Source organism: Netta rufina (genome assembly GCF_964035555.1).
Source record: "Netta rufina genome assembly, chromosome: 3".
NCBI classification, from domain to species: domain Eukaryota; kingdom Metazoa; phylum Chordata; class Aves; order Anseriformes; family Anatidae; genus Netta; species Netta rufina.
In genome coordinates, this window is record NC_140125.1 from 115,255,493 (window position 1) to 115,280,278 (window position 24,786).

Sequence of the window (24,786 nt, forward strand, 5' to 3'; positions counted from 1 at the left end):
CCAATCTGCCCAAATAACATAATATAACATCAAAAGAGCAAAACTGGAAAGGCAGGGATAGGAGAAAACCTAGAGTCAGATTCATGTGGCTCCCATCTCAGGCTAAACACCCTGCTGAAAGGTGGAATCAAAATTTTGGATCAAAGCCCCAGATACTGCTTCCATCTTTTTTCGGTCTTAAAAGTATGCAGTAAAACTTGCTGCTGAGTTTTGAAACAATGCAATGATCATAAAAATTGATGCAATAATAAATTCACAAGTAATTATGTGGGTGTCCACAGCTATATTTACATTAATGAGCAAACCTACAGCAGAGGATCTGTAGAGCTAAACAGCTGCTGGTAAAGTCCAGCCAAGAACTTTCCTTTTTCCAAGGCTGTGTACTTTTTGAGCACTGGTGGTTTTGTGGTTGTGTTTGTTTGTTTGTTTTAAAAATAAAAAAGGAATAAAGATATAAATCCCTCTGGTTTGTTTTGGTTTATTTTTACTGAGGCCTTGATTCCGATTAACAATCATAGACTGAAAAACAAGCTCTCAAAAGATGTTTTGTAACACATAACTGCTCCATCAGGCGTGACAGGCAAGCCCTGGAAAATAAGCCAGTTATCAAGGATCAGTTCCTTCTTGCTCCCTCACAAGACTGGAGACTCTACTTTGCAGTAGGTCTCCAATGACCAAGGCATGGGAACAGAGAGCAATACACTACAGCCTGCCCGTGTAGCTCATCGACAGATCATCTTTCCAGCACAGCCCATGCTGAAAGGCCCCCAGTGCCTCCGAAAACAGATTTAAAACCACAACAAAGGACACCAGTCTGCTGCTCCTTATGAGAAATGGACTCGTGCTTATTCCTGTGTTGTAGACTATTCATATTTAATTAATACAAACGATTCCACTTCTAAATAATATATTTTTTAAAATGGAACTGTTCCACTAGAGCTGATCTCAGGAGACCCAAAATCCTGACTCAGACTCTAAAAAAGAGCAATAACAACCCTCAATACTTCTGAGACAAGAGAGAGAGAGATTTGGGGCTATTTTTTTTTGGTTTAAATAATGCCATTTTGCCAGCCCTGCATCACTTTTGCTCCGTGCTCTCTCCTCAGTTCCTCTCTGTGGTGTTTCACCATGTCCTTTGTGGCTTGGCCAGGCTCTTCTTATCCCAAGGAATGCAAGGACAAATCATCCCCATGTCCTGAAGGAAAGGAACAGACCACAAAACAGCAGCCACTTCCCTGCTCACTGCTTCATATAGGGAGGGCACCAAAGGAACAAATAGAAAAATCTCAGGGAATTTTCAAAAAAACAAAAATAATCAGGGTGTTCCGTGGAGGTGAGTTGCAGCAATCAGAACGAACCTGACTGGTGCCTGTTATTTATTGGGCACTGACATTTGGTTTAAGGCTTTCATAGATACCTTGTGACTGGCACACTGCAGGCATAGCATGAGATTTTCCATGCCCAAAGAAAATTCCAGCCCTTGAACTGGTTGCATCTGCCCTGACAACATCATCTGCAGAAGGCAGGAGCTTCATCATATCTGCTACCTGAACAGCTTCAAATCACTGATGCAATCTTTCCCCAGTCCTGGAAAACCTGCTTTAGGTGGCCCTGCTTGAGCAGAGGGGTTGGACAAGTTGACCTCCAGAGCTTCCTTCCTTTCTTCCACTCTGTGAACACCGTGGGACTTCAGTCTCATCTCTTCTTCTGTCAAGACCAATTATCAGCAAATTGCTAAACCTCTTCCCCCAGAAGTGAATTTGTATCTACAGCAGAGGTGGGCCAATGGACTGATGGGGGGTGGTGTAACACCACTCAAGTCAGCAATATGAACAGTAATAATGTGTTCTGCTGTTTTGGAAAATTAATATAAACCACAGGCTGTCCTAAGAGAGGTAAAGGTTTGCAATGCTTTTAAGTAATGCTCCAGTAACAGCAGAGTATGATTTTGGAGGTGATGTAGTCAGAGACCTGAGGCTGTGTTTGAAGCATGTATTTGCCTTTTTTTGTTGTTTGTTTGTTTGTTTGTTTGTTTCCTAGGACAGCATCTATGGAAGATATTTGAATGATTTATTTACATTAAGCAGACTGACTTCCTCTTTGTTGTGATACATCACTCCTGAGCTTGGAGGAGGTAATCTTTGAATATTAACCAGCTTTCTTGAGCCTCTCTTCCCTCCACGGCTTTGTCCCGTGGTTCTCTACCAAGCAGATCCCTGAAGAGGCCCAAGTCTCCTCTCCTGATGTCCAGCTTGCTGTGCTCCCTCCTCACTGCCCTCCAGATCTTGGATTCCACCATCTCATGGTCACTGAAGCCAAGGCTGCCCTCAAGCTTCACATTCCCCACAGCTCCTCCTTTCTGGTGAGAATGAGATCCAGCACAGCACCTCTCCTCTTTGGTTCCTCTATCACTTGGAGAAGGAAGCTGTCATCAATGCATCCCAGGAACCTCCTGGATTGCCTGTGCCCTCCAGAAGCCAGACACAGGGCAACAAACTCGTTGGCTTGCGACCATTACAAACCTTACCTCTGAAAAAGAGGCTGGAGAGGACTTCAAACTGACAGGCAGTTCTTAACCAGGATTTATCTTGACATGAAATCAGCTATGTTGCTACAGATGATTGTCCAGCCAATTCTTTAAAGCATTTAATAATGGAAATTTCAAAGCCTCCCTAGGTATGTTTTTCCTGAGGTTAGTTAAAATTGTCAGAGAGAAACTTGGGACCACTCACTTCTTAACTCCCATTGTTAGATTAGAGACATTGATCTTCCCCCCAAATCCTGATTTCCAACATAGGCAGATCCTTCTGGGAAGCATTGATGTAAAGGATTAATTTCATTATTTTAGGAGCATAACTGCTTATTCAATATACTGCTGAATCCAGCCTAGATATAATATTTGTTAATGCAAAATGAGGCGTAAGTAGACCAGGGCACAAGGAAGGACAACTCAAGGGATCTGAATGGGTAATACACATTATGGAGAAGTGCACTTGTCAGTGACAATTGTCATTACTTTGGCAAGAATTAGGCATCAACAGTGCTCCTTAGGGACACCGAAAAAATTGAAAGTCATTGTGATATTATATCACAAAATCTAAATGAATCATAGAAGGTGTATGTGCAGGAAGGAAAGAGGAAAGTGCTACAATGGATTCCAAAGAACATGAATTGAAATTCAAGCAATATTTTATCTGGAGTGCTTACGAAGCACTGAGAGAGTCTCGATTTGGGAATAAAAATTAATACAAGAACCATGAAATCGTTTGACAAGCAATGACATGTATTTACTTCTGCCTGTGTTTTTCATTCCTAAGACCACCTAACTGCAAAGCACCACATATATGTGGTATATGCTGCCACCACACCAGCTTACTGCAGCACCCCACACCCCAGCCCCTGCCCACAGCTGAGTACATTTCCAGTGCCCCCCACCAAGGGACATGGTAGGCAGCACCCAAATTTCACTCACAGCTTGCCCACAAAGATGAACACATTACACCAGGGGCCTTGCTTGGATTAAATATTCATCTCTGCATTTGCATCTTCATTGCAAAATTCTTCAACTTTGAAAGCCAACATACATGTATTAGGAGGAAAAGGTGTGTGTTCCTGCTCTGTCTCCACAGAGTGCTCTGGCACACCAGGATTTACTTACATCCATGACTGAATTCCTCCTGCCTACAAATTTCAGGGCATGCACCCCTGCTCCATTTCTAGGGCAGGCAGGGCTGAGATTTTTTGCTGGGACATCCCTGAAATAATGTTCCTGGGAGTCCTGGTGGTGAGATGACTTATACTCACCAGATACCTGGCACTAGCCCCCTTTACCCTTGCAGAAGGAATTAGGGTGTACCTTTAAGCCTGAGCCTAAAGGAAAGAAAACACAGCAGACATTTCATAGCATGTGAATAGGCTGCAAAGGTTTTATTGCATATGAACATTTCTGTGGTACTGACAGCCTGCAGCCATAAAGCAGGTCTCACACTCCTTGCTTTCCACAGGCTGCCTTGTGAAAAAAAGCACATGCTGCTCACATATAGGAGCTATGTAATCAGCACAGACAGCCTAGAAGGAAAGGAAAAGAAGTCACAGCCACACCACATGGATCACCAAAACCAAAGCTAAGTCATCCATCCAGCACAATTTTAAGCAGGTACTTGGTGCTGACCGGGGGCAGCATCCCAATGTAGCACTACAGGACAACGTGCAGCAAGGAAAGACATTTCACATAAGCCAAGATAAAGAAAAATAGAATGGCAGTCCCAACTCACTTCAGTGTTATTTCACATTAGGAAACATCCTGGAACACTTTTAGGTGTTGGACTATTGCAGAGGAGATCCTACCCTTCTGCTTCAACATTGCTGGCTGTTTGTCCATCATACAAGTGCCCTGGTGACGCACAAAGGCCTGATCCTGTCCCAGGGAGAAAGGTTTTCTGGCTGACCAGCATAAAAAATCCCATCTGTTCTGTTCTTATATAAAACACTAAGGCTGTATGATAAGCCTGGGGTAAATATATAGGCAACAATTCTCCAGCTCACAAACCTAATCAGAGTGGCTTAGTGATCGACATGCATGCATATAGAGAGTCAGTGGTTAGGAATGCAGCTTGGAAATGCTAACTTGCTTTCCCCCTCTCTCTGCTGGATCTCTCTCCTATTACAGGCTGAGCCTGATGTTAATTTTGTCCCTGTGCTGCCTGTGTACCAGCAGACCAGTAGTTTGGCACCAAAGACTTCAGTGAGCCAGGCTAACACAGTTCCTGCACCCAGCTCTGCAAAGAAACACAGCCTGTTCCCTTCCAAACTACATGCAGATATTAGGATTTGCTGGCTAATTAGGGTATTAGGATGACTGGCTCTCAGATGTACCTCAGCACTACTCTGCAACTGAAATGACTTAATAATTCTTCTAAATACCAGGAGCTTGTTTTTCCTTTGGCATGAAGTGCCATCACATCCCTGTGCTGACTTCATCTTACAGCTTCTGGTGATCGCCTCCTCCTCATGAACAGCAGCCAAAGCTGTGAGGAAGGGATGTGAACACACCATTTCTGCCAATACTTTCTCTCTTGTTCTAAGAGAGTGTTATGGGACGTCCATTTCAATCTCATCCTTTAAAATCAAACAGTAGTCAATATCAAATCAATATCAATTGTATAATCTGTATTCAAACAATCCAATCAATATTTTATGTTCCTCATGTTGCTCAGAGACAGAAATGATATGTTCTTTTCCAAATTCATTCCAAATTTTGCACTAAAGTTAGTGTCAGATCTTTACAGACCTCCAGAAATGCTAAAAAATACTTATCAAAAGGCCTTTTTGTCTCTTAGGCATGTTACATCATGAAATTATCTCTGGTTATATCACACACACACAGTGACACTAACACCATCATAAGAGGTGGAGGAGAGAAGCAAGGAAGGAAGGAAGGAAGGAGGGAAGGAAGGAGGGAGGGAGGGAGGGAGGGAAGGAGGAAGAGAGAAAGAGGGAGAGAGAGAGAAAGAGAGAAGAAGGAAGAATGAGAAGAAAGAAGAAAAAAAAAAAGAAAGGGAGAAAAAGAGGAAAAGAAAGAAAGAAAGAAAGAAAGAAAGAAAGAAAGAAAGAAAGAAAGAAAGAAAGAAAGAAAGAAAGAAAGAAAGAAAGAAAGAAAGAAAGAAAGAGGCACTAAATATCAAACTTTCAGATTTTTTTTTCTGACATTCTCAAATACCTTTCAGAAGGCTACACACTAAAGTCTTCATTCCTAGGATGATTTATTCCATAGGAAGGAGAAGAAAGGTAGAAAGGTAATCAAGAGGATTCTATGAGATACTATTAGTGAAGCTGCCATAAATACAGACCTGGATTAAGGATATATTGAATATAGACAGTGCAAACATCCACCTGTACACATCTGCATGCATTTTTGCACTTACATTTTTTGCACTCACACACCTCCACTTTCAGCATTTTCCCTTACAAGAACAAGAGGAGAAGCAGGACATACCTCATGCACAAACTCCGTACAGAGCATCCCCCCCAGAGCTCCACAGCTGCTTTTTTTCAATGTCCAGATCAGAGCAATCTGCAAAAGCATAAATCCACAGTGCCCTTGGCGTTTCAAGTTCTAGCATTCAGGAGGGAGAGGGAATATCACGCCGACCCTCAGGACAAGCCAACCCCTCTCCTTTCCCTCGCTCCCGACTTGGGCAGGCAGGCTGTGGAGGCTGTGCTCTCCTTTCCTCTCACTCTCCCTAGCAGTGCCACTGCAGGTCCTCCACTTTACAGAACCAAAATCACTTTCCAGAGCATGCAGCCCCTGTGTCTGTGTCCATCAGCCTGCCAGAGCTGCAGTGACCCCAGCGCAGAGGCAGGGGTGTGAGCCAGAGCTGCCAGAGCCGGCCAAATTCTGTCAAGCCACATGTCACATGCTGCCGGAGCCCTCCTGCGAGCACAGCTGTAATCCTGCCTATTGCCCATGCCACCAAACCGAGAAGGCTTTTAAACTTGAAGGCTTATATGCTTTTTGTATTTTGTTTCAGTTTGTTTTCTGTTGTTGTCATTTTGGTTTGTTTTCTCATCAAGTGATTCTTGCTTTCTGGCAAAAGGGGAAACAAATCTGCCAGCCTAAAGGGTGCTTGTAAAGAGTTAATAAAAGCTTCTTTTGGCATTGCATTTCATTCATGTTTGCCATCACATCCAGACATTTTTTAAACTGGGCTGTAGTGAGAATATGTGTGCAAATCATCACTACCACCCAGAAGTCAGAATATTTTTGTATTAACTGAAGTCCTGACTTTCAACCTGCACAACAGTAAATAAAACAAAACAATACAATACAGAAAATGTAAAGCCTAAAATAAATAAATAAATAAATAAATAAATAAATAAATTACAACTATGAAATACAAGAATGAGTCCCAGATTTTCCCTCACCAAGCCAAATTTGTGATCCTACATGGCTCTGGCTCACAGAATCAGTTCGTTTTTATCAGCTGCCTGGTCAAGAAGCACTTTCCTGGGCAACACAATAAAATTAACCCACTCCTGGATGTGGAAATAATATTGTAGGGAACATTTGTACTTGCTCTGTAGAGACTAGTCCTGTTACCTTCCTACCATCAGCTAGAGATTGAGAGGCTGCAGAAGTCACTGACAGTTTTTCATAAATAGCCAATTCAAGTGATGCTTTATTGTCAAAAATCAATACAGACTAAGACACATTTTTTCTTTAAAAATAAATAAATAAATAAATAGAACTTCCTGAGAAGTGGTAGAGTTGTATCCTATAAGTAAAAGATAAAAAAGGATTGTACGATGTCAAAATAAGATAGAAGGAAGCAAGTGGCTTCTAGAAATCAGGAGATTCTTCTGAGCCAGGGAAGAGTCTCACATAAAGGCTGAGTATCATTCCCTGATGGCTACATAGAAAAGAAAAGCAGCATGTTTTCTCCTTTTCAGGGTTTAGGAAGCATATGTTAGAGGGATGATGCACTTTAGCTCAGTTCAAAGTTAAAGACTGGCACCTGTTAGCTCACCTCCAGTTACCCTGCAGCCTCACCAGCTTTTGCCTGTCTCTGCACAGGTACAGATCCTCCAGCCCAGGGTATAAAAGGAAGGATCATGGAACTCCAGAGTTACTTTCTGGCTGACACAAAATCCAGGCTACAGCACCAAAAAACCTTGCGTGGCAAGTGACATCAGGACTGTCCACTAAAGAATTAACAGGAACACAGACATTTACGCTCAATTGACTTGAAGCTGCTTTGCAGAAAATGCTCATCGTTAAAGCCATCTTTTATTTACAGGGTGAAGAACCAGGGCAGAGAAAGGTGAAAAACACAAGCTTTTCTAAACAGAAAATTCACACTAGGTAAGATTTCAGTCTTCCAGATTGTCAGTGTGCCAAAACAGTTGCAGATGTCAGAAAAAGTCTCAGGTTGATAAGCTCCAACCCGTCCCCCCCCCCCAAAAAAAACAGTGCTGTATTGCTCCCCTGAAAGCCTCAAGAGATGACCAAGGTAACTGGCTGCTCTGTATGCAGTGAGTCCCAAAGGCAGATGCAACACAATGTCCCATTTCTCCTCACCTCCACTTTATTCACATCCACACGTAGCAGAGTGATAAGCAGCAGCATTTAGTGAGGGTTGAAGAGAGTGGTATATCACAAAAGGGTCAGGGCTTGGAAAAAACAGAGAATGGGTAAAAGAAGGAAAAGGGAAAGATGGGTGTAATGGCTAAGAACCTTTGGAAGACAACAGGAGACAACAGGAGCATGGTTCTCCTCCAAAGCAGTACCAGAAGAATTGGACTTTCAGGTTCCCACTGAAGCTTCTGGCCTATAAAATCACTTTTAAGAAATATGTTGATATTTGCTATGAAGTCATACATTAGAAGTTATAAAATGAAGTCCTTCTGGGACATGTCACTTATCTCTTGATTATCTCTATATCAAGAAATGTTTTGCTTCCCCCAGTTGTAGAAATCATGGCAAACAACTCTCGAAAGGCAGCAGTGGAAGAGAATGGAGTTTATTGCCCACTTTACTGCAGTTGGTGTTGGTGATATGATATTGGCAGCAAGTCCTGATCTTAGCCCTCATCTTAACTGGTCTTGAATTTCTTTGCTTGCTATAGCAGCAAAGCAGTTGGGTGACTGACCTCTAACAGCAAATGCAAATGGTCAGATGGTTATTCTTTTAACCACAGACCATGCTAAGAGGCTTTAAGCCTTGGACTTGTTCATATTTAGTAAGGTTTAGTCATATCATAAAAGGCAAAAGTCCAATATGTGAGTGAAGATCCTAGCATAGTGCAGGATCATAGATCACTGGAAAAGAAGCTTGCTAACAACAGTATAAAATACCCCCAAGCAAACCACAAAATTGAAGTGAACAAACTATTGCCATCAACAGAAATTCTGGTAACTTGAAGCACTGGCACTTGATGATCCTCAGCTGGTGACCAGAGGAAGACACAGGCAACCACAAGGGTGAGAAAGTAGCTTGGAGAAGAGTAAGAGCAATAAGACAATGTGGCCTGTATATTGCTATTAATTACACTGATGATTTCACACCTTTAATTTTAGTTAAATTATTTAGATTGTGGATGCATGGGTATCATTTTAATAGTGCTAGTAGAAGCTTTTTCCTTATTTTAATTGGACTAGTCATTAATTCTTATATGTGTATATGAATTCCATAACAATATTTTGAGTGTACCAGGATAGGCTTAGGATGTGGTACAATGCGAATGTTGTGAACTGACTGATGAACTACTTTAGCGGGGCTTAGTGAAGGTGTAAGACACTGAGTTTCAATTTGTGGGACAATTTTTTCCAGGAACCTTGGAGGGATATTACCTTTCATATTACCAGCATATTACCTTTCATGTCAAGACTGTCATGAACAGAGAAATGAAAGTCAAAAAGTCAATAATGAGCATGCTCGCAATAACACAAGACTGAATAGTTGTTTTTTTCTTAGAAAAATAAAAGGACTAAAAAAAAAAAAAAGAGGAGAGGAGGGAAGGGAAGGGAAGGGAAGGGAAGGGAAGGGAAGGAAGGGAAGGGAAGGGAAGGAAGGGAAGGGAAGGGAAGGAAGGGAAGGGAAGGGAAGGGAAGGGAAGGAAGGGGAAGGGAAGGAAGGAAGGGAAGGAGGGAAGGGAAGGGAAGGGAAGGAAGGAAGGGAAGGGAAGGGAAGGGAAGGAAGGGAAGGGAGGAGGGAAGGGAAGGGAAGGGAAGGGAAGGGAAGGGAAGGGAAGGGAAGGGAAGGGAAGGGAGGAAGGGAAGGAAGGGAAGGGAAGGGAAGGGAAGGGAAGGGAAGGGAAGGGAAGGGAAGGGAAGGGAAGGGAAGGGAAGGGAAGGGAAGGGAAGGGAAGGGAAGGGAAGGGAAGGAAGGGAAGGGAAGGGAAGGGAAGGGAAGGGAAGGGAAGGGAAGGGAAGAGAAGAGAAGAGAAAGAGAAGAGAAGAGAAGAGAAGAGAAGAGAAAGAGAAGAGAAGAGAAAGAAGAGAAGAGAAGAGAAGAGAAGAGAAGAGAAGAGAGAGAAGAGAAGAGAAGAGAAGAGAAGAGAAGAGAAGAGAAGAGAAGAAAGAGAAGAGAAGAGAAGAGAAGAGAAGAGAAGAGAAGAGAAGAGAAGAGAAGAAGAAGAGAAGAGAAGAGAAGAAACATCCTTCAGCCTACCAGTACATAGAATTTTCTATTTCTAGAGCAGCCTTTTAATGAATTAATAATTTAATATAAAAGCCTCAAAAATATTATTGGAATAGAAGGACTTCAGTTACTGGTACACATCAGCACTGTAATGTACTTTTTCAACAAACAGCATGAAGCACAATGCAGCCCCTGTGAACTGAATCATTTCCACCACTGTGCAGTATTCTTGGTGTAGCACATGGAACATTGGTTCAGAGTAACTGTGGCCATGTGCCAAATTCAGGTTGCCTTGCAAGCCTGTTCATTCAAATGGTTGTTAAAAAAAAAAAAAAAAAACAAAAAAAAAAAAAACATGTCTTGATGTTTAACATCACACTGATCAGCTGGCATAAGACTTTAACTCTACTCTGCTTATGCAGCTTCAGCTTGGCTACACATAATGGAAAAAAGAGAATGTGAGTGAAAGAGCCTCATCCATCAGGATATGTCCATCCTAATTACTCTTAGGGCACTCACACTCTCTCATTGAGAAGTAAATGCCAGGGCTCATTAGAGGGCAAAGCTGTGTATACCTCCAAGTCATGCATCATGACACGTGACAGAATTAATTAATCCTATGCCAGTGCAGAGCTTAAGGCACAGAAGAGCTCAGTGGTGGTGGGTGCCATTCTTTCTTGGGGCCTCATCTTCTAGCTGCCAAAACACGTTAACTGAGTCGTTGACTATGATAAACCTACTAGTACCACTTTGGTTGATATTTTAAATATTAATTCTTGGATGCAATTTGTCAAGTGGAGCAATTGTGCATATGTCCAACCCTTCCCTGTTGATGTGTCACTTGGATGAGCTCTAACGCTCCTGACATTGAGATCTTCCCCACAAAGACCAACCCTTGAGACACCTTGCACCGCAAAGGATGGTGATGCAAGTGCATCAGTCAGTCCGCTGCTATCAAAATGAAAGCTCTTGAGAGGTTACAGATTTCTGGGAAGCAGCAGATACAGAGTTTTAAAACAATGCACAATAATTTAGCAAAAGGATTTGTATAGCGTGAGAAGACATGGCAAGCAACTCAGGACTCTATGCAGTTCTTGCACTGTCCAGTAACAAATTTAAGACACATCCAAAAATTTCTCATCTCCAGAGAGCAGAAATCTGCTGATCTCAAAACCACCCATGAAGTCCTCTCTTGGGTAAGGTGAAGTTTGAAAGACCCTGTTCTAAATAAAGAACCATGAAGCTAAATTAAAGGAAGGAAGGAAGATGGTGACATTTAGAAATAGTATTGTCCAGTTTTTTGTTTTGTTGTGGTGGTGGTGTTGTTGTTGTTGTTTTTGATGATGAAGATATCTGAATGGCTAAACAAATACATGAGAGGGAAAAGAGTATGTTTACATTAACAGTCCTAACCAAGAAAAGAATCTGCACTCTTAAGTAAAAAGGATCAAAATATGCATATGATATGCATCCTTACCAAAACCTCACAGATACTTTTCATCCAGATTTCAGATTAAAATATCAACATACCACCAAAATCCAATTTTTCATTCATTTGGGATACCTATCTTTGAAATTGTCTCTGCGCTGTGCAATTCTCAGTTGAGCATTCAAGTGAACAGTATGGCTCAAGTCACAGTTCAAAGCAAGTAAATAAAAAATCAGAATTTGATCTTTTGGCCTCTAAGGCAAGTTCACACTTCTCTAACAGCTTGTCTTCACCTGCTCTTTATATTTTAGCTGCAAGTTTCTTGGTGCAGAAGCTTTCCTTCAAGATTTGAAAATTTGTATCCAAACTACCACTATTATTTGTCAATACACAAACTAAACTTGTATTTCTCACTAATAAATGCTCTGAACTTCAAGTTATGAATCGGTCACCTGTAAGTTCTTGAAAAGTTACAAGGGAACTGATAGCATGAAAACTTCAGTAAATTTTTTTCATCAGAACAGAACTCTCTCCCTCTACTTGTAGGTAACTGCATGTAGTGCCAATAATTCTTCTGGACAAATAGCTTAAGTCAGATAGAAAGGGAAAATATGTTCTTATTCTTCCATCCCCTAATATCTATATATATAGAGAGATATATTATTCTTAATACATAACCCTCAAGTGAAGCAAAATATTTTCTATGTGAAAAGAAATTGTATGCATATGATATGGATATATGATTTTCTCCTAAACTGTGCACAGCAGCTACCTCTACTGCTCCACAACCAGCTGAGCCTACAGGGGTGCATGTTCCACCACATCTAGCTATGGAGAATTCCTTAATTCCTTTGTTTCTTTCACCTAGAACAATTTTTCTCAGATGTCTTGACCAAAAATCTCTCAGGCACCTTGCTATGCCTTGAGATGGAACCTACGTACATTGAGCTCATATCAATTACTGCAGATAAACAGATAGTTTAGGTCTCACTATTGCCAAAAACCATTTCATCTCACTACAAAATCCATGCCTGTCAAGCAAACTGTTCTCTAAACTCTCCATTTTCCTAGGAGTGGAGGACTAGGTGTAAAACTGGACCTAATTCAAACTTGTTCCATACACATCCCTGCAAAACACCTTGTACCAACTTCTGCAAATGTAAGCAATGTCTGCTTTAGCATGCCCATAGGAATATTTTTTTCAACTTACTGCATACAAAAATTATGTGATCAATCAAGCCATTAATTCCGTCCCCTGGGCCTGCAGAACTTACCAAAGGTAAGTCTTTAAAGTAGGCCACTTGCTGACAGTACACTCTGACCATCTGGGTATGTCTCACTTCAACAAAGCCCGTCTCAGGCAAGGACGGCACTTTGGGATCTTCTGATTTTGGCCTGTGGTCCCCAGTCTCCAAAGAGGAGGAACATGAAAGGTACAAAGCAAATAACTAAATAAAAGGTAACAGCACAACATGCACAGATGAGCAGACTTCTGGACTTAATTGTATCATACAAAGGTGTCATATATGAGGGCAAAGATTCATCTCACCTAGCATGAGTTGATGAAATATTAAATATCTAAATTTTGAACATCCATATGGTATTTATATTTAAACATGAGACAAATAAACAGAATACAGCACTTTCATCATGGACGCATTCAAAAGAGGAAATAGGTTAAAAAAAAAAAAAAAAAGAAAAAGAAAAGAAAAGTGGAAAAACAGTTTTCTCAACATTTTGAAATTAAAATTTCAGAAGTGAAAGGCTCCCTCAGCACTTCTTTTGATCTCTTTATCCCTGAGAATATACACTACTTCTGAAAATCTAATGAAAATTAGGCAGTTGAACTTGTTTCTTGATCTCTTAAGGAAAAGACTACCAATTGCACTGCCCAAGTTTCCACCAATAAATTTTGAACTTACTAATTCTGTTCAAAATATAAATTAGTAGAAATCTATGATATAAGAATATCCCTTTCAACATTTTGAAAAATGAGTGGGAACATAGATTAAAAGATATGCAGAACCACAACTCCCAGGAAAGAAAGGAGGAAAAACCACCACCTGTGTCATTGATAGAGGCTAATGTGGTATCAACCTTTGTTTAGTGTGCTCAGTCTGAGACACTAAACACCTCAGGCAGCAGAAACTCCAATATTTCTGTGTACAGAATTTCTCTTTCAACATCTGCTAAGGCTAGGAAGCATGAACAGAAGATAGCAAGATTAGTTTAGAAGGAAGATGTGCATTTAGGGATGAAAAATAATAAGAAATCAAGTTTCACCAATTCCACTGCTCATGGGGAAAAAAAAAAAAAAAAAAAAAAGCAAAAAAAAAAAAAGCATACCAAATGACAAACTGCACTTATTACCTATTAGAGTTATTTGCCTAGCAGACCCTATTTGTTTTGGTAGGGTTGTAAGTGTGGGCAGACCCCCACACGTAAAATGAGAGAATCGTACAGTGAAGAATCTAGAAAAAAATTAAAAGGGCACAAAATGAGTGGAGCTGCAGTAAAATATGAGATATTAAAATAAGAAAGAAAAAACACACACAAAAAAGTTGTTTATTCTGAAATGGAAACTATTCAAGACAGACTGCTGACCAGTGCCAAAATGTGTTAAAAAGTTAATAATATTGCTTCCTGCCTGTGCTAGAGAGGGCAAGAAGGCAATGAGGCTAACATTTCCACAAAAGTGACACTTTTCTTTTTTTTTTTTTTGGTGTTTTGATATATTTTTTGAACAACATAACTATAACCATTTATTAAATTAAAAAAAAAAAAAAAAGGAAAAAAAAAGAAAAAGCAGGGTATATGACACAAAAATATTGATCTAACCACCATGGAAAAAGGAGTTACCTGTCTAAACAAGGTGAATAATTTTGAAATGGATTTTGAAATGTTTTAAACAGTGGAATTCAAAGAATAGGGAACAGTATTTGATTGTTATCGACTTGCATTGTACATTTCTTCTTTCTACTTTAAACCATCAGTTTAAGAATGCTTTCGAACACATGTTGGCAGAGATTAGCCTCAGAAGGCTTGTATGTTAGCGAACCAAATGCAGTTCTTGATGGATTTGAAACAAGAAACTTCCTGTTTGATTCTTGACTGCTCAGACTTGGTTTGGACTCCCTCCTCTGCAAATAAATAAATAAAATGCTCCGTTTTAATATTCCCTTTCATAGAAGGATTTAATCTGAATTTGAAAGCAGACACCGTCCAGCAATTTCAGCAATGATTGTATCTTTTAATTGCTAAAAAGTGTAGCATCTTCACACCATATTTAATTTTCCAAACATTTAATTTTGCTAACGTGGAATTATTAAAGACACTGGTGATAGTCTGATGAGTCTGATGAACTGGAAAATCACAATACACCTTCATCCCTCGTAGTCCCACATAGACTCTCACCATTTTCATTGCAAATAAAAATAAAATAAAATAATTCATAGAACCATAACATATCCTGAGTTGGAAGGGATCTACAAAGGTCATGAAGTCCAGCCTCTGGCTCCACTCAGCACCACCCAAAACCAGACCCTATGTCTGAGAGCATTGTCCCAATGCTTCTTGAACTCCAGCAGCTTGGTGCCATGACCACTGCCCTGGGGAGCCTGTCCCAGTGCCCAACCACCTCTGGGTGCAGAACCTTTCCCTCACCCCCAGCCTGACCCTCCCCTGTCCCAGCTCCATGCCGTTCCCTCGGGTCCTGTGGCTGTCCCCAGAGAGCAGAGCTCAGCGCCTGCCCCTCCGCTCCCCTCGTGAGGGAGCTGCAGGCCGCCATGAGGCCTCCCCTCAGCCTGCTCTGCTCTAGGCTGAACAAACCAAGGCACCTCAGCTGCTCCTCACATGCCTTCCCCTCTAGACCCTTCACTGTCTTTGTCTCCGTCCTTTGGACACTCTCTAATAGTTTTATGTCCTTCTTAACTTGTGGTGCCCAAAACTGCACACAGTAAGAAGGGACACTTTTATTTTTAATTATTATTTTAATTTTCCAGTATATTAGACAAGCTTTAGCCTCTCCACCTTTCCTAAAGGAGGAGATAAAAATTAATACTGTTTAAAACTAACTTTGGAACGCTTATTCTATATTGTGCTCTTAAAACGGCTCAGGGGCAATTAGCCTTACACAAAAGTACTGAATTGTAGAATAGTATCAGAAGAACTAATATTTATGTTATTGTCTGAGAGGGTCAGAGTCTTCCAAAGTACATTAATACAGCTAACAGCTATGTTATTACACTTAATAGCTAATAAAAATAAGGATGACTTGAGTTATGCAGAGTTATGGATGACTTTGGCTTTTGCAAAAAAAAGTAATAATTTCTTTCATGAAGAACTCAAATCAGGATTAAAAACAATTTTTCCCCTTTAAGATTTTTTTTTAATGTTTTTCTACCATCTTGCTGAAGGTAACATCATCTCAGTAAGCTTCTTTGATCTGTTTTCAAATAGCTCTGCTGGTCCAGCCTCAATCTTATTACACACAATAGGATTATTCCACTGGTCTTGTTTGCTCATGCGAGTGTACATGCACACACACACACACACTTCTCTGCTCTGAGGTTCTCCACAAGTGCATGATTTCATATCACTCATAACAGAGCACAGAGCTGCTAATTACTGTGTTCTAAATGTTACACAGCACTGTTAATCCACTGCAAAATGATCAACAGCAACTGTTTGACCTCCTTTCCCATAAGCACACACAAGTTGGTAGTCAAGTATGTCTGGAACAAAGTTCTGGACTTAAAGGAATATGAACTTTACTTCCTACATGAACAAAATAAAAAATAAATAACGATGATGATGATGATAATAATAATAATAATAATAATAAACATCAAAAAAAAAGGTCCTTATTCTCAGTTCTCAGGCTCTTTGCCAGGTGGCATCACAAAAATCCTCTCCCTGTCTTTTCTCCAAAATGCTCATTATTTCCTCATCACATGGAACCTCCAAATTTCCAGTTTTGAATGGCTCCAGTTGTGGTGGTGCAAGCAAATCACTTGTGACAGAAAATCACTTCCCTGTGCATCTTTCACTGGAGATAATGTACTTAGGTTTTTACCTGCCATTGTTTCAGCTACAAATTCTCTGTTATTCCTGTATATGTTTTTTTAAGTGAATCTAACTTACACCATGGTTTTAGCAAGCAGTTTTGGTAAGATTTCATGCAACATATCTTAATTGTAATTAAGACAGATAAACTCCTAGTTGTGCATTGATCACCTCTCCAACACTATCCTTTAGACATAATAAGACTTCGGCTTTGTGGTTCTAAGTTTTGCTCCTGCTTGCTTAGTTTTTGAACATGCTGGTATCCTGTTGGTTGGTATTTGCGTGCCTACTTGTACAGCTACTTCCTTTTGAGTTGATAGAGAGGGATTGACAAAAATTTTATGTTATTGATGGAGCTTGATGTCTTTGTGGTAGCTGTGTTGTGCTTTCACACATGGGTCCCTGTTTTCCTCAAGTCCACAATACTGGGGGAAAGGGAGAAGGAAGACAGAGACCGATTTCTATCCACCTCAGATGACTTATCCCCCATCGTACAGCATTACAACCAGTTGTATGACACAGGTAGAGAAGGCAACAATAAGTATACCTCAAAGTTAGCCTTGCTGACAAAAACAAACAAACAAACAAAAAAGTTACCTGAAGCTGTACCTAACATACACAAACCTGTGCAAAAGCAGATTTTTCTTGCAACCTCAGAGAAAGGGGACAGTCTATTATCCCTCTGATTCCCAGGTCATTCATACTGTGTGAATGGATTTTTAAAGCTCTTATAAAAACTGCTATTGGATAAACTACAATCACTACTAAAACACTCTGAAATAAACTCATTTCTTGATGGTAGAAAGCAGGGAAAAATGAGGAAGGAGACATTCGTGGAAGAGATTGTCTGACCTGCACCAATTCACCTAAAATTACAGTGTCTGGGCATTGGCACTTCCCAAAAGCAATTTGCCCCATTGTTTGCTTCCCTGTCACAGGTGAAAGAGTGCATCTTCTTGAAATATGCATTCAAACATTTATATAAGATGTATATATTGAGATCATATACGTAGATTAATATTAATGTATTTAATATGTGAGTTATAGAGCTATATAAATATCCAGATGAAGACGGGACACAGCATTAGAGAGAAAGTTTGGAGCAAGGCAATCTCATCACCCAGCATTGCAGGAAAATGTTATGCAAACTGATTGCAGTACTTTTCTGTTGTACGGCTTAGATATTCGTTCCTTTTACTTTTGCCATGGGCTTTCTGCTGATTCTTATTCAGTGATGAATAGAAATCTTTCTCTAACATCCACCCTGAGTATATACCTATTTGTTATTATGCTGAATCTGTCCTGTAGCTTAGATAAGTCTTTCCCCATTCCAGCATTTATTTCCCCAGTGTGTTACAGGATCTGATACCATTTCAGCCTTCATTTTGCCTTCCAAATAAATGAAGTACTTTCTCTTTCTTTTTGAAGAAAGTCACAGTTCATCACTCTCAGGATCAGCTTTAGTTTATCCATCTTCATTTGGTGTGAGACACTACATCCAAGATGAGTTGCTACATACATCATGTACCTGGGGGATTCATGTTCCTGTGATTTTTGAAAGACTTCTCTGGCACAATCTAAGAGCGCATTCAGCTTTTTGACAGCAGAGAAATGAGGGTCCATGTCCAGCTTCTAATGGGTCAGTCTTTCATTCAAGATATACTGGGCTTAAACAACGTAATAACAGTTCCTTGGTCTTATTTCCTAAGAGCACATTGCACTTCATATTTATCTACCTCCACTCTTTCCAATCTTTTCAGACTTCATGGTGACTGTTTCCATCAGCCACATTCCTACTAGGAAATTCTTCACCTAAACTTAAGCTGACTGTGTGGACCCTGGAATATTTTCAACCAGGGCAAACAAGCTCTCCAAAACCAAGTTCCAACCATCATCCAGAAACCATTCCCAGAAGGTACTTTGGATATGACCGTGCTGTTCTGGAGGCCAGAAGATTCTCATGGCACCCAAGTATTGGAGGACATCAGGACCAATAAACTATCTGCGATCTTACAGATTTTCCTAGTACCGATGCACTCAGCTTGTGATGTTTCAACATCCTCTGGCTGAAGCACTATCACTGAGAATAGATATAGCCCTAGCTTAAATCAGATGAAAGCAATATATTTGTCTTTGGACTATGGCCAATTTTTGTCTTTGTAACAGTCAGGTACGGACGTGAAAAGCTATGACTGTCAGTCAGTCCTGAGAAAATATTGACATTATTTTTTAATTTCCCAGTCTATGTGTTTTATGAGAAATGGCTTAATGTTAGACGACTGAATACAAATTATTGCAGAATGGCACTGAGGTGCCAGAGAGAAGCTGTGGATGTCCCCTCCCTGGAAGTGCTCAAAGCCAGGCTGGATGGGGCTTTGGGCAACCTGGTCTGGTGGAGGTGTACCTGTCCATGTCAAGGGGCTTAGAATTGGTTGATTTTAAGGGCCTTTCCATCCAAAACCTCTCTATTAATCTAGGAAATACACCCACAATAGATCATATTTACTAAAAGATGTAGACCAAAGAAGAAAACTGAGTGACTGCAGCACAAGTAGATGAAGATGTAACCAGAAAACATGCCCCCAAAACAGACCTAATGTTCTTTTTTTCTAAGCCTTTATTTTATGGGGCTCCCACTGCAGTATAAGTTATACTACCAGAGGGATGAAGAAGCTTCTGTGCAAACAAGAGGGCCCTCTCCACTCAGTGGATTAATTTTACAGTCTTCACACTGTGGTAGCCTAATGTCCCATATCACAACTGAGTAGAGCTCCAATAAAAATGTGTAACCTGAAGTGTTACCCTCCAAAAATATTTTCTTCCTAAAGGAATAAGAGATTTGGAAACACACAAACTCATGATGGTGGATAAACCTTCATCTTAGCAATTCCCAGTGTTCAAAAGAGGCTTGCTTATGTATTTGAAATCCCTTGCTGTTCACAATCTCTCTCTCTAAATGGTGATGAATTCATGTTATGATCTCTACTGGGGTATGGGCAGCTCTGAGACAGAGGGCTGGACCCTATAACGCAAAGAAAGACTCAAAATCTATCCAAGAAGCAGAAAATGATTTAACAGATAAACTCTTCACAATTGCAGGTGCACCATTTCAATGTAGTATCCTCCAGAAGGCACAGAAGGAAAAAAATGAAAATTACTGGAAGTTTAGCTAAAGTTTTCCCAACTTTGAGAACAAATCCCTTAAGGCTTCTTCATACTGAAGCAAAGAGACTAAGGAAAGACTCGGGTGTTTTATGGCAGGGTATTAGATGCTAACCAGCCATTGCTGAACTTGTTTAGATCATTTCAAGGTCATGAACATAAATGATACATACACTGCATATCTGTGCACATATATGCTGGTAGGAGCTGATATGATCTATATTTCCAAAGTCACTGAGCTTTTCTCTAGGAAAAAGTGTTTTGGCGTTAAATTTTGAAGTGAAGAAGGAAAGAAACCATGAGCAAATTCCCTCTCTTGTATCAAACTCAGTAAAAACATGGAATGCATATCAAAGTGACTGGAGTGGCATGCTGGAATTTCTACTTAGAAACAAAAAAGTTTTCTACTTCTATTGAGCGAGATGTTTTTCCCCCTAAACATTCATAGCAAAAGTATAGAGACAGAATCATAAAACTACTGGAAAGAGACAAAGCCATGTTTGAATCAAACATTCAGGAGATATTTTCCTCCACTCTTGAGAAGTAAAGATGAAGAATATGAACTCAGCCTAGTGGTTCAGAGCTGAGCTGAGAAGCAATGCCACCAAGGAGAAAATAGAGAAGTGTGCAAATCCTCCACAAATGCAATAGTAAGACTATGTGTTCATCCTATATTGTCTCAAGGGAGGGAAAACATGCTTAATTGCCTTTTGAGAGAGGCGGGCTCCTCCAGATCTTGAGTTCAGTAGCATCAATAATGCTTTTCAGCTGTTGAGGAACTCAGGAAATCTTTGTAGAAGATTTCTGAATGCATATATGTGCTTGAACACACAGAAACAACAAAGCAGACAGAGCAATATCACACAGAACATGGACAGTGTAAGTGATTCATTATTGAGGTAATACTAACAAGACAATAATATTAAGCTGCTGTATTTTGGAAAATGATTGAAATGGCCATTAAATTATGAAGGACATTGCAATTTTCTCTTCACAGCCCTTTTGTCCTCAGCTTGACTGCCAGCTTGGGGACAAACAACAAAATTCGCCTGGGGGCTGATAAGTATAAAAGCAATCAAACACAATTCATGGGGAGGCACCACTACCACCCCTGCCTCCATGTGCTAGCATGTGCCACAGTATACAAAAACATGTGAGGGGTAAGGAAACGGACCCATTTCCCTCAAACTTAGTGCTTCTGAAAATAGGTATCCCATCCAAGATAGTGCATAATCTCCATAGATAAGGTTGACACAAGGGTACCTCCACAGACTCAGGATTAATCCCAACTCAGTAGGGAACTACACCAAGATATCCAAAGAGAGAGGTTTTCCCAAGATTACAGTTCATAAATGAGGTAACATGACACAGTGGGCTTTTGGATGAGCTTATAAGGAATGCAAACCATTTAAAATATGGAAATGTTTTGCTTGTCACACAAATGCAATTCCTGCCTCACAAACTCATTAGCTAGGAGGTAGGAATTCATGCAACAATGATTACTTACAGGTGCTTCGCTGACCTTTTCTTAAATGTGCCTTGATGTGCTTTCTTAATTGTGATTTAATTAAAAACTCACAGAGGTTGAAGAAAAATGTTATTTCCTTACACCCCAAATTAATTTTAAAATTATTTAAGTAATAATTTACTATACCCAAGATAACAACCATTTAATTACAGGCTGCCTGCTTCCCATTTCAATCTCCTCGAGTTTTTAGGAGCCCTGAAATACAGATGAAATATTTCTACATTTCCAAGTCATTACAGAGAATACTACAGAAGGTAGTACTTTGTCTACATCCTTGTGATTGCACTTGGGTTTTCATGATTTTGCTAAACATAATTAAGGTTTGTTTAATTAACAATTTGCCAGCAAAATTGGTGCATACCAAATTTATGCTAAAGTTCAAGATGATCAGTACATATGGATGATTTTTCGGAGAAAAGTTCACAGTCAGAAACGTTGCCTCAAGAATATTAATTTAATCAAGTCACACTGACATTTTCCCCTAAAGAGAAATCAGATAATAATAGGAAAAGTCACATCACCTCATATTTCAAAAGAAAACAAATAAAACCCTTCTAATAAAACACTTCTTATACTTCTTAGTATAAAAGACTTGGCTGTGCAGTACAACTGGCATAAAGCGTTTAGATGGTGCAGCCATTTTACACAACTGTAAAAGTGAAATCATGCATTAACTTGCTAAGACAAAAAGATGTTTCCATTATTCTCCCTGAAGAATTTCTTTAAACATTTTTCCTTAGTATGTGATGACATCCTACACCAGAACAGACACCCCAATGAAAAAAAGATTTCATAAAATCACAAACAGCACAGAAAACCTAGGGGAAAAAATAAAAAAATAAGATGGGTAACTATCTGAGAGTATATTTATTGCCAGAGACAAATCACCAAAATCATGTCTTGATGTAGAAAGAGAGGAGAATGTGACAAGTCTGGAGAGGAGGAACACTGAGGATTAATTAGGAAGCATGAAAATTTGTTCAGCTTAGACAAACTTTGACTTATGCCTTTATTCAGATACAAAATTTCATGTGGAAAGGGCCTGGAACTAATATAGGTGTCAAGGAAAAAAATGGAACAAGAGAGGAACAGCTGATCAGCTGGCCCTCTAAACATCTGCTCATGATAGCTGGAACCCAGAGAACAGAACTGGAGGTGACTCTTTTTTTTTTTTTTTTTTTTTTTTTTTTTCCCAGAAAAGATTGGTTCCATGAAACTCAGCAGGGTTTCAGTTTTATTCAGTCAACCTTTTTGTTCTGTCATATTTTGAAATTTTAACTGTCAATGAACATACAGAAAGAAGACAATACCTACACCAAAAATGTACCAACAATGTACCTTCTTGTGCAAATGACACTTTCCTCTTCCAGTCCATCAGCGAACACACTCTGTGGTATCATCAGAGATACACAGTGAGCACAAAAACCCATGGGAACAAAGTGCATCTACAGCCCAGAGTAAGACCAGGCTCATCCCGGCAGTAGGACAAGACAAACATGGATTTTTTTCCAGGGCAAGTGCATTTGGCTTGTATACTGCTGCACAATCACTCATAGAGCTGAGGAAGGGAAAGAAGAGCCCTTGACAAAAAAGAAGAAAGCACTCAGCTGCAAATTTCTCCATTTCCGCCAAATATCCCCATGAGAAAAGATGATAGCCTTTATGTGAGTGTCCCAGGGAAGAGGATGGCAAGATGCAGAGTGGAGACCAAGTGATTTGTTTTTCCTGAGCTGGATGTGGCTTGGGTTTTCATCTTGCAACCCTTGCTGTAAACAGTTAAGTCAATATTTACATAAATATGTAAATAAAAAGCCAATTGCAGGCATCAGAATTTTCTGAAAGTTCCCAGCAAAACACATCTAAATTTACACAACATACATTTCATACCAACAGTATCAAAATGCTATATATGAAATTAAAAGTGATCCCCTGTACTTTTGGATAAGTTTTTTGTTTGTTTTGATTTTTAAATAAATGAATTGGAAGTTATGCTGAAGGAGTGACTATTAAAGACTTTGCAGTGATGAAAATCCTGACATTTCGGTTAAGGATTTGTTCAATAAAGAGGACAAGTTTGGGGAGGGAAGCAGTGTTATCCCTTCAAATATGTATTTTTGTAGTTTGGAAAAGGTACCTTTTGGATTTCCTCAATGCAGACGATAACTGAGGTGGGGGAGCTGCTCTGCGGGAGGGAGATCTCAGAGCTCGCACTACACATTCCCCACGGGTCTGTGCTAACACTGATGAAAAAAGGGGAAAATCTATGACATTAAGATGACAGATTCCATTATATTTACACCTTCAGTGGCTGTCTGGTCAGGAAAAAGAAAGTGTGAATGTGCTGAGCAAGATGACTTTGACTTTTAAAAATTGCTTTTATCAAGGTCATGCTAGCAGACCAAACTTTTAATTACCACAGGGAAGGTTTCCATGCCTGTAGCTCACCTCTGGTTTTACCTGGGAGAAACACCACAACAGTAGTGAGGTGCTCTCCATGCAATGGGGAAACAGGCTGGCCATTTCCAGAGGTGCTCAGCTCACAGCCCATCAGGGAAATCATAGAATCATAGAATAGTTTGGTCAGAAAGGACTTCAAAGCCCATCCAGTTCCAATCCCCTGCCATAGCCATGGACACCTCTCACCAGACCAGGTTGCTCAAAGCCCCATTCAACTTGGCCTTGGGCACTTCCTGTGTGATTTATCAACACGATTTTTTGTAAGGAAAATGCTTTAGGTATTTGTTTTCTGTATTGTTTCCATATTTTCACCCTTCCACTTCGTTTCCATTTTAAAAATTCTTCAGTCAACCTTTGGGAACAACTGTTTGTCTTCATCTCAGCCTCTCTGAGAAGATACTGTCTGTATCTTTGATGACAAAAAATTAGAACACAGTAATTCGTTTGCACATTTCCTCATCTTTCTCTCACATGAGTGAAGGAAGCAAATAAACTCATTAGTCTGCAGCTCCAGCCATGCACGCTTTAACAGATTTCACAAATTTTCCACTGGCCACATATTGTTGAATTTTAATCCTACCAGAGATATTTCACTTCATTGGGTTGGTTGTTTATTTTTGATAGCTCTGTATACCTAACACCCCATACAGCTATTAAACAGTAGAACTTATTCTATGCACAGCCTCTATTGATGTTGCATGAACAGATTTACCCTTTTTTTCCACATATAAGGGCTACATAATGTGTTTTGATACATGCACATACATAGACTGTTCCTTAAGTCTGATGATAAAGCCAATGACATACTTTTCATCCATAAATCAATCTAACATTTCCTATCATTAGGGCATCTTTGTTAAAAAAAAATAAAATAAAATTAACGTATCGGGAAGTGTGTTATCTGAAAAATATGTTGTATCTGAAAGATGCTACAACGGTATGCAGCCAGGGACAGTACATTCAAAGTTACTCTTTGAGTGGGAAAAAACTAACTAAACCAGTACTCAG

General features: G+C 39.9%; 1 protein-coding gene across 1 annotated transcript in view; it reads right to left on the reverse strand.

Annotated features, from left to right (window-relative positions):
• Positions 1 to 5,091: 5,091 nt before the first annotated feature.
• The window catches only part of LOC311208061 (adhesion G protein-coupled receptor F4-like), a gene marked incomplete at both ends in the record, with an annotated part of 35,485 nt that continues 15,790 nt past the window's right edge, over positions 5,092 to 24,786 (reverse strand). The window contains 2 exons of the mRNA XM_084284479.1: positions 5,092 to 5,118; positions 12,842 to 12,976. Coding sequence (XP_084140605.1) covers positions 5,092 to 5,118; positions 12,842 to 12,976 — 162 coding nt within the window. The remainder of the gene's footprint in view (positions 5,119 to 12,841; positions 12,977 to 24,786) is intronic.